The sequence below is a fragment of the Mya arenaria genome, chromosome 6 (genome assembly GCF_026914265.1).
Source record: "Mya arenaria isolate MELC-2E11 chromosome 6, ASM2691426v1".
Taxonomy (NCBI): domain Eukaryota; kingdom Metazoa; phylum Mollusca; class Bivalvia; order Myida; family Myidae; genus Mya; species Mya arenaria.
The window spans coordinates 42,372,934-42,383,761 of NC_069127.1; the positions used below are offsets into that span (position 1 = coordinate 42,372,934).

Sequence of the window (10,828 nt, forward strand, 5' to 3'; positions counted from 1 at the left end):
TAGACAGTAGAAATACATTGTACTTGATTCTTTTGTAATAACTCACTTTAGGCAACAACAAACGAAAATACAATCAATTGTAAAATGGTTGTGTTATCAAACATCCTCTCTTGTATTTAAAGGGAAGCCTAATTTGCCTTCCGAGAAGTATGTTTAAGTGTTTAAATGTTTAAGCGATATCGTACCATGTGTCAATCCCTTAGTCAAAACAGTGAACACTGGTTTCCCAACAATTGACTCATACCATTATATCGGTACTGCGCATGACGAGATTTACTCGATAGGTGTATATATATTCTCTTTGGACTTCTAATTAAAAATACTAAGATAAACCTAGTTTTTATTTGTACAATGGAGATAGACAAGGTGGAAGTAAAGGTAAATTGATTTGAACCATTCCTAAAGGTTGTTAACTGATAAACTTAAATGCTGTCATATTAAAACAGTTAAATGTTTCTTTCTTGCCATTATCTCACTTTTGTTTTAAGCGTTGACTTACCGAAAAAAAATATTTTCAAAATATTAAGGATATGTTTTGGGAACGTTAAATTGATAAAGGAAACGGAAGGATAAGTGTACTCAAGCTGTCATGTCCGCCCTTTTAAATCACTTCGTTATTTCTGTGTAAGAGCATATTCTTCGGGTGTGAAAGGCCGTGGGTTTAACACTAGACCGCGTCATACTGAAAGTCGAAAAAATGACATCAGTGGCTCCTTTGCCTTGCATTAATGGGTAACACTGGTAAATTCGGAGTACTCATTACAAGTTAAGCCTTAGGAACTTGTCTCCCGTGTATTTGTGCTTTACAATGAGCTCGTTTAAGGCTTTTCACTTGGCTAGCATATAGCATCCGCTCTGCTGATATATAGGTGTGACAGGAAGTTTTCTAAGGTCATGTAAATGCACTTCGTCGTGATGGCATACAGCGGGGGCAATGCATTGTGCAGCCAATTGGCGCGGGCAATCCTTTATAAAACTTACAAAAAAACTCTAATCTTAAATTTAGCTCGATGAGGCCCAGCAAACCGCTGATTTGACACGAAAGATGTCTAGAGATATTTTGCAGAATCTACAAGAGCTTAATAATCAACCTGGTACATGTCCATGGTAATGTATTAAATGCATTTGATTGACCGATGTTATGTTTATCTTTTATTCTGATATGGATGACGTATAGAGCTCTGACTAACTTGTAACTACATTTTAAAGTATATTTGATTTTTTTTAAATAGTTGTATGGTTACTTTGTTCATGAAATTCATTACTTTTTTCAGTTCTGATGATTTACGAGATGCACAAACAGGTATTGATGTTGAAACCTTGAAGTATATAACGAACATAGCTGCTTTAATTTGTCTGTTTTTCGAAGTGTCACCGGCGTTAACACTGGCTAGGACTCTTAAACCGTTCAATATAATATCAAAATGGAACTCAAAAACAATACGCACTTACATGTCTTACCTCATATCTAGTATGGCTTTAATAATTGGTCTTGCAATGGATTATTTTTATTTCTATGCGTAGTATTCACAACCTGTTTTGAAGGCAGTTTAGTATATCGTTGAAATTGGGCTCTGACTTCAGTTACTTGTATATTCGACAAGGAAGAATATTCATTTTGCGTTTTCGTAAAACTCAGGATAACCATTTTCAAAGGAAACTATCGATTTTCGCATGACTAATGCATACTTTATAACATGTTTGTTTTTATAATAACTTCAAAATATTAATTTGATACTGAAAAGTACCGGCCTTGGCTGAATTGATATATTACACTTATAAGTATAATGAGGTATGACGCAACAATTTCAGCATTAGCACAACTGAACTCCAGGGTCAAGCTTTTGAATGAAACAAACCGAGAAAAAGAAGGACGTTTCACAGAGCTTCAAACACAACTATGGGACCTCAGAAATGCATTCAACAAACTTCAAACGGACATGCTAGATCGAAGGGAGAAGACAACAAGTAATCAGAACCACTGTCCTAATCGTACAACAACATCTGCAAGAGCGGATAACACTGACAGTCATTCAGAGGCACTTTATACAACATCCTATCAAGAGTCGAAAAACTGCGGAGTGACACAACCTTCTAGCAACAGCAAATCTTTACAGAAGGAGAAGTAAACTCGTGCTTTCTGTTTTATTTTCTGGTGCATCCATTTCCATTTTACCTCTGTCATGACCGAGCATGTTATAATAATCGTCTATAGTGTTTGTGCGTTAAACTTTATAAACAAAAAAGTTCTGCTATTTAATTTCGAGAATACGTATAGCAAGCATGCCATACCTACTTTACGAGTCAATTTAAATTCATTGATAGGTTTATATTATATGGCACCATGCTACCATGTGTTTGTTTCCAGTATTTTAAAATCTTTCAGAATCGATGTCGAAACACCTGCAACAGGAAACGAAGCGTCAAGCGATAATCCACTAAGTTTCAAAGGTAGATTGTTTCACATCAATTTTGGCATGGTATAGATTGCAACAATTTAGCGTTTTATTTTTGTTAAGATTTTTTTCAGATGATGTAGTTCGCCAGCGTGTAAAAGCCTATAAGTCCGGACTTCTCGAATGGCATTCATTAGCATTGCGCGAAGGTAAAGGCGTGATTTTGTTTGTTTATTAATATACATATATATATATATATATATATATATATATATATATATATATATATATATTCACAACCATTTGTAATGCGGTTTGAAAACGAATGAACACACGTATTTTTTTTTATTTTAACTGCTACATAAAAATGTCGATTCATACCAGGCAAGTTTGATAGCCGAACTGATTCGAATGGTATTCGCAACGTCGTTCTCATAGACATTTCGGAGAGCATAGTGAACGGTTGGACGCAAGTGAAAACCTTTTTCAATGGTTTTCTGTCAGGTATTGTCAATACATTTGTGACGAAACTATTTGAAACGGTAAAAACTATTACTTTTATTAAAAGATTACGCATGTACACTATTATAAAATTATGTCAATTCATTAGTGGTAAAGTTTTTCTTCTTAAACGTTCTGTCTTCGGTCAATAAAAGCACATTTATTTATAACTGACAATACTTGCTGTATTACAATAATAAATTAAAGTTAAATAAGTTAAATAATTATTATGGAATGAGATACATCGCAAAGGCGAGAGTTAAATGTTATTTATTAAACCAGGTTTGGCGAGTTCAATTGAATTCGGAATAAATCAAGAGCGGGTTGCCATAGCAACGTTTGGTCACGAGACAAAAGTACAGCAGAAACTAACAGGGGATATTGGAAAGCTTAAGTCTGCATTTGGTAAACGGAACTAGTTTGATCAAACAAGGTTTAATGAATAGTCAAATACCCTTAACATTTGTTTAAAATAAAAAATAAAAAAATAAAAAACAAACAAACATAAACTGGTTTTAATGAGATTATATAACTATTAATGTTATATGCACATATTGATATTACAAATGTATATATATATATATATTTGAACTAATGCTTTGTTTTGTATGGCATACTAAATTGCATACTTGGTTTGTATAAATATCAATTATGACAATACAAACACAAACTAGAAGTTTGGAATAGGTTTTCTTGGCACTAACGTTTTGCAAACGCATGCCGAAATGTGACATTATAAAGGAACTGGATCGGCCTTTAATCAATTATTGTTTTCTCTTTCAGAGAAGATATCGCTTGGAGGTCCAACACCCCTGGCTGCAGGATTGCTGATGTCCTTGGCCGCTGTCGGCTCCTTTGAACGTATGACTTCATATAAACTTAAAGTATGGCGTATATCTGACAGTTCTATAGTCTTTTGTGTATATTTGATTCTTACCTTTCTACATCTACACACAGCTTCAATTAGGACGGTATAAAGTAGTTATTATATGTTGGATACTTTAAGGTCGAGTTATTCCGGCGGTAAAGGTATTTTTGTCTACTCATGTTTGCTGAAATAAATACCAGTGCTGGATTGACCCAAGAAAATGGAATCGATAGTTTAACAAAAGCAAGCATTATTGTTTTCCTTTTACGAGATCAGGAACGGGCAGTATCGCAGTTGTGAATGGAACTGAGCTTCATTCAAGAATCATAATTGTCACAGACGGTTGTTCAACAGAAACAGACCTTTATATGGGTCCCGATGTGGCAGATGATTCCAAGTTAGAGGAGGTTTGTTGTTGCGTAGTTGTAAATATTTTTGGTTAAAAAAGATACAATCAATATTTTAACCTTCAAGTTATTATTCTGTGACACAATATCGGTATATTCGAACATTGGGTTGTCTTTATCGTTTAGCTTCGTATTACGGAAGTAATAGTCCGGGTTCCAAGTCCTCATTTTTGAGAAAAAAGTGTCCGGCATGTTATACAAATTATTTTTATATGTTTTGTTAGGAGAAAGTCTATTGTTTATGAAAAGTGCCTTTGGCCACATGGCGGCTCTTGCGAATTTGCTAAATTCAAGATGGCGTTCAAAATGGCCGCCAAAATTTGTAATATGAGAAATAATCAAATAATAGGTTGTAAAGATATTTTGAAAGTAAATATTAAATCTAAATTACTTTTAAATATATACATACACTCACTACTGTTCAGTTTCAAGTTTATTTACATTTCATATTGTCAAGGTCAAGGCCATTTTAAAGGTCAAAATGCTAATTTTGAGAAAATTACACTACCGGACTGGCTTCTTTCTTTTATTTTTAAAAAATGATAATGAGTATCAAGCTTTTATATGTATCAAAATAAACTGCTATGTATTTTCTTGTAATATTTTATTTTGAATGCACCCTATATGCTGTTACCATGGAGATATTCAAAATGGCGTACAAACAGTCAATATTCAGAATAAGCTAAAAATGATAAAAAAACAGATGGCTGTTATAAATTGCCAATTCAGTAGAGATGTAATGTTTGAATATAAAGAGGAACATTCTCGTGGATAATTTCTCTCATAATGTTCTTAAAATTGACATACAACCTTAACCACTTCAAGGTCAATGTCATTTTTTTAAGGTCAAATAATAAAATGTACCCGAAAAATTAATTTTTCCTGTGATATTGTGTTTTTTTTAACAATTATGTGTAGTTCGTGTCAAAAAATGACGGCAGGATTGCGAATTGTATGGTCCTTCATTTTAAACAATATTAATAACGTAAAGGTTTTAGATTTTGTTGAATATGTGCAGATTTTATACTATTACAGAGTGCAAGTTTTACACTCTATGTCTTAGTCAATAGTATATCTAAATGCATGCATCTATTTCCTTATTTTTCACATTTTACTGCCTTGGAACCCAGACTTTAAGTCTAAATGCCATGTTAAAGTTACAGTTGTGACGTATTTGGTGCCACACATATCTTGAACATGAACACAAAATCATAACCTGGCATTTACTTTGCTCAGCATCGAAATATGAATTCTTCTTTTCCCTGTGGTTTCCTGTATAAGTGACACTTTAGGACAAGCTGATCAATGCACGTACGATACGATCGTCTCGAGCTTATCAATGCACGTACGATACGATCGTCTCGAGCTGATCAATGTGCGTGCGATACGATCGTCTCGAGCTTATCAATGCGCGTGCGATACAATCGTCTCGAGCTTATCAATGCACGCACGATACGATCGTCTCGAGCTGATCAATGCGCGTGCGATACGATCGTCTCCAGCTGATCAATGCACGTACGATACGTCTCGAGCTGATCAATGCACGTGCGATACGATCGTCTCGAGCTGATCAATGCACGTGCGATACGATCGTCTCGAGCTGATCAATGCACGTGCGATACGATCGTCTCGAGCTGATCAATGCACGTGCGATACGATCGTCTCGAGCTGATCAATGCACGTGCGATACGATCGTCTCGAGCTGATCGATGCACGTGCGATACGATCGTCTCGAGCTGATCGATGTGCGTGCGATACGACCGTCTCGAGCTGATCAATGCGCGTGCGATTCGATCGTCTCGAGCTGATCAATGCGCGTGCGATTCGATCGTCTCGAGCTGATCAATGCACGTGCGATACGATCGTCTCGAGCTGATCAATGCACGTGTGATACGATCGTCTCGAGCTGATCAATGCATGTGCGATACGATCGTCTCGAGCTGATCAATGCACGTGCGATACGATCGTCTCGAGCTGATCACGTCTCGAGCTGATCAATGCACGCACGATACGATGGTCTCAAGCTTATCAATGCACGCACGATACGATCGTCTCGATCCGTTATTAATGAGAAGTTAGATCCATTTAAAAGTTTATACCTAATACGTGTTGGTTAAGGCAAGGTTTCTTCGACTTTGCAAGTAAAAACTGTCAATTTTAGTTGTACCATTTAACTGTTTGATCTAACTGCTCATTGATTGATCAATAATTAAACGGGTCTAAAATTATGATTTTGACTGTGAGCATTTGTATGAATTATTCCGCTTAAGTATTTATTTACATTTTGCAAATACGTTTGCCAATGTGGTTGAATCTGTGTTCTTTAAACGTAAACTGACTTTTCCATGCAATGACAAAATCAAATGCCGTGTCAAATTCGATACAAAGTCAAAAGATGTTTTTACATTTGTTTCAGACAAAGCAGGGCATCATCTCTATTTTGGAGCGAATGAGAGGTCGAAAGTTAGAACTTTGTTTTGTCCCTGTTGGTAACGCAAACCAAGTAAGCCGCTGTTATTATTCATCGACACAACATAATAAAAAATATGGCAAAGACATAAAACGAAGATGCATTTCAAGTACTGTGGCAATACATCAGACATTAGTATGTAAGAATAGGTCCCTTTTACCTCAGATCGTCACGCATGTTATTGAATACATTCTCAAACCTTGCAGGAATTGATAAACTTCATGGCTGGCGTAGTTAAAGGCAAGATTTACAATCACCAGGACGGAAACAAATTAGCAAGAAGAACGCTGGACACAGTGGTACACATTTTAAACTCATCTATTTTTCATCTTGTATATACATGATTTTTATAGAACTGGAGAATGGATATAACTTATCGGGAAATAATGCATAAAAATCTTTTAATTATCAATAGGTCAAAGGACAATCGCTAGGTGGTGTTTTGCCAGGTTTATTTGACGGAGAAAATTTGGAGCAGGTAAAGTTTTGAATATAATATATTCTCTTTCTCTTACTGGAAGTTTAAAGTTTATTTCGTAAAAGACGTAATGTTTTAAAATACAATATCTACATTTGTCGGTTGTGTTTCAATATAGAAATTAAAAGAAATGCAAGAGAATTCGGAAAAGTTAAAGGAGTTGCTGATGAACGCTCAAGACTCTCCAAATCCGTACTCGGAGTCAACCGGGAGTAATTTGCCCGCGCTTGGTTCCCGTGTTTCAAGAGGTCCTGACTGGAATTATAGCGATGACCAAGATAAATGGATGCCGGGAACCATCGTGGGACATACAAGTGATGGTAATTTCATAATTCGGGATAAAAACCATTTACTAATAGTTACATTGAATGATATTAGTTGGTTATTAAGTCTACTGTTTATGCTTATTATTAAAAAATCCACAACAGCTTAAACATTAAAGCTTCTAACATTAGTTTAGGCACTCCTTAAAACAAGCTGTCAAAACATTATTGATACTACAAAGTTATAATTAGCGTACACTTATTTTATAAAGATAAAATACTTTTCAAATAATATTTGAAACAGATCAAGTTTGGGTAGACTGGGACGCGCCGAACACCGGGGTCGGAAATTACAGATACGGATTGGGCGGGGCTTATGATGTCATTATAATCGATGAAGGTCGGACTCTTGAGGATGGAGAAACTCTTGCTGTTGGATGCAAAGTACGACCAGGTAAGTCACAGCTACAGCGGCGTGCGGAGTAGACCGAGTTACAGTTCTCATGCCTGCAAAACACAGGTTCTATGCCGATTTTGCGTCGCCGTGAACAATAATACGGCTACTTTCGGATCGCTGCCGTCAGAAGTCTTGGTATAAGTCTTATGTACATTTGTTTGCAAGTAACTTACATGAACCGAGTCATGTGCCCGGTCTTCTCCGTGTTTGTATGAATGAAGTTTTCCCATGGAGTACATGTATTGTACTTTGCGCTTATAAGATAAATGACAAGCAGTGTTGCTTGCTTATAAAATGGTTGCATGGATAATAAATAAGAAAAATCAATGTATTTTTGTGCAGGTTTTATCTTACTAAATACATTTCAATGTCTATTTTAGGAATTGGATTTAAGAATAGTGCAACAAATATTGGAAGCCAAACAATCGGGACTGTGCTGCGTATCAAATTGGACAGAGGGCAGCCAAAGGCTGTAGTAAGTAACAGTAAGATAGATTTTTAACAGACCTTATTTGTAAGTTCACTTTCATGGTGATGATAATACGTGACGTGGTTTTCAAGCAATATGAGTTTTAGAGGTTTTTTAGCATTTTAGCTTAATAATAGGAACTGCTTTTCGTAACGACGATCATATCTGGCCGAAGTGGCCGATCAACACCAATCATGCTTTTGTTTCTAATTTGACGTCAATTGAGCATTTATATGGACTGGACGTAAGGTAAAAAAACAACAGGTTTCATTGGTTTGTTTTTTTCATATTGCCCTGTGCATATAACATAAGTATGCACCAACATTCTTTAAAAGTGGAGTGAGTATCCTCTTTGAACATATTTAACCCATTGTTTCGTTTAGGTACGTTGGGGAAGTGGGCAGAGGGGTGAATACACGTATATTGCGCACGGCTCGACGCAACCGGAAGTCGAACTCGTGTCACAGTAATACAATAGTGAGTATTCCATACCTAGCACAATGTATTTCGCTATTAGTTCAAACACTACGCTAATTGCGGGGTTGTCCTAAAATTCTCAAGTGAAATGTGTTGCAATGGTTGTTGTTTTATTAGCGCTAGTTAGGAATCAAAGCTTTATGATTAAAAAGTTAAAAAAAGTCATGGATATGGTTGGATTGTAATGCCCATACAATAGTTTTAATCAAGTTTATATTGTTAAGCGTACTTTCATTTATATTTCTTAATGCGCATGTTTTGTATTAATTGATCTAAGTTCGAAATTCTGTGTCCATTTCAAAAGAAACCGGGAGTCTTGTGCAAACATAATCTCCGAATCTGTTATACCAGTGTTTGTGCATAATGTCTCGGTCAATGTCGATTGTGATGTTTATTGCTTCAGTAATTTTTGAGCTTAGCTGTGTTTTTTATGTAAAAAGTTTGTAGGCTAAAGTCCTGTGATGAAATTTATTTCAATTGTAATAATCCAATTATGTTGCAACTTAGTGACAGGGTTTCCGGGCACAATTTCTCGATCAAATTTAACTTACGATGTAAATCGAATGAATTACTCCAGAGTTATGCCGCTTTTACCAAAAAGCTAGTAGATAAGTGTTTTGTACAGACCATAACTGAAGTATTTATTATCAAATGATGATCAATCTTTGTGTCAGTACTTGTGTTGACCGTGATGTAAATAGCTTCAGTGACTCCAAAAAAAACGCCGTTTTTTGTTAAATGAAGTTTTATGTATCGTGAGGACAATAATTTAAGTATGCATTTCCCTATCCTATGACTCTGTGTGACATATATGTGAGCATTCTGTTTCAGTTAAGTAAGATCGTGGGGTAAATAGAATCAGTAACTCTCGAGTTATGTTCATTTTACTTAAACAATGGTGGATGCATGTTTTGAACTTCAAACAGGTAACTCGGATTTTTAGCTACGTTGTGTGATTATCTTCCCTTTTTTGTTAAGTTTGTGTAAATATTGTAAACTTTGAACATAAGCATTAAACCGGAGTTATTATTGAATTGTTATTGCACTTCTCTTTTCAGATCTACCAGATGGTAGTGTCAGATTGTTTTGTGTCGATGTCATCATTTTGGAACTGACCAAAGAAACTGTAAATAGTTAAAATTGTGTCTCTATTATCACACTTTTCATGAAATAAGTTGTGATTGACAATACGAAATATAACATAAAGATTTCAATGCAAGCGTTTACACATCAACACATATTAAATCCCTCTTGTCAATGTAACCATACAAGCTGTCAACAGCTCGTCTGTTGTATCGTTTTACATCTTTGTAACATTGGAAAGTACTGCTATTAAAACGCGTTTGGCTTATTTCATTCGTTCTAATTTTTGTGCTGGTCTACTTTCAAATGATTTAAATATTATATTTTCATAAAAAGATTCATACAGATTCTTAAGCAGTTTATCTTACGTTTTAATTTGTTGTTGTGTTGCTGTGTTACTGCTTTTTGTAAATGAAAACGCATTACATTATTAGTTTATTTTACATTGAAATAAAAACAAAAACGGTTTATTAATTTATATTAGCCATTAGTTGGAATTAATTTCAATTCCAGTAAAGACACGGCTTCTTTTAAACTGAGGGTCCATTTGGACAAACGACTTGGCTGACCAGTATTCAGTGTAATCAAGTTATTATATTGTTATTTCTTGAAACACGATAGAAACTTATTCACTTTGTCGATGAATTTCTGCGCTATTAAGTATATGTCTAAAAACAATCATTTTATGTTGCAACCACAAAATCTTTGAGCGAGTCTCTTTAATTGCGAAATTATTCTTCAGATTTCGTTTAAGGTTGCTACAAGAGACATCTATTATTTTGCATACATTATGTTATGTTTACATGCATAAATATGTACGTATACAGTTTAATGATATAATACAGTTACTGTAGATTTATTCTCTGGTAATGGGTACATGTTTTTCTACATTTTTGAAACTGGTTGTTAATCATGTTGTAAATACAAAGTGTCACAGTTCAGTATCATAATTCTAACAT

At 35.1% G+C, this 10,828-nt stretch overlaps 1 protein-coding gene across 5 annotated transcripts; it reads left to right on the plus strand.

Annotated features, from left to right (window-relative positions):
- The first annotated feature begins 45 nt into the window (after window positions 1–45).
- LOC128236608 (uncharacterized) lies at window positions 46–10,347 on the plus strand. Of its 5 annotated transcripts, XR_008261393.1 has the most exons (19): window positions 46–378; window positions 1,007–1,107; window positions 1,275–1,303; window positions 1,813–2,125; window positions 2,387–2,451; window positions 2,531–2,605; window positions 2,781–2,900; window positions 3,180–3,302; window positions 3,681–3,758; window positions 4,042–4,172; window positions 6,589–6,675; window positions 6,849–6,941; window positions 7,058–7,120; window positions 7,239–7,440; window positions 7,688–7,837; window positions 8,221–8,315; window positions 8,693–8,786; window positions 9,618–9,712; window positions 9,845–10,347. XR_008261393.1 is itself a non-coding variant. In XM_052951585.1 (18 exons), the coding sequence occupies exons 1-17, from the start codon at window positions 352–354 to the stop codon at window positions 8,777–8,779; spliced, it is 1,839 nt and encodes a 612-aa protein (XP_052807545.1). In that variant the 5' UTR covers window positions 46–351; the 3' UTR covers window positions 8,780–8,786; window positions 9,618–10,347. The 5 variants fall into 5 exon arrangements, 3 of the variants coding, with proteins under 3 accessions (XP_052807545.1, XP_052807544.1, XP_052807543.1); XR_008261392.1 differs by having other exon boundaries at window positions 8,693–9,712; XM_052951585.1 differs by having other exon boundaries at window positions 9,618–10,347.
- Window positions 10,348–10,828: the final 481 nt, after the last annotated feature.

Excerpts from the sequence above, each read along its gene's own strand:
- LOC128236608 (XM_052951583.1), top strand. The coding sequence starts at position 352 with ATGGAGATAGACAAGGTGGAAGTAAAG. Across the intron at positions 2,126-2,386 it reads AAATCTTTACAGAAGGAGAA|AATCGATGTCGAAACACCTG; the intron begins GTAAACTCGTGC and ends AAAATCTTTCAG. Across the intron at positions 3,303-3,680 it reads AAAGCTTAAGTCTGCATTTG|AGAAGATATCGCTTGGAGGT; the intron begins GTAAACGGAACT and ends TTTCTCTTTCAG.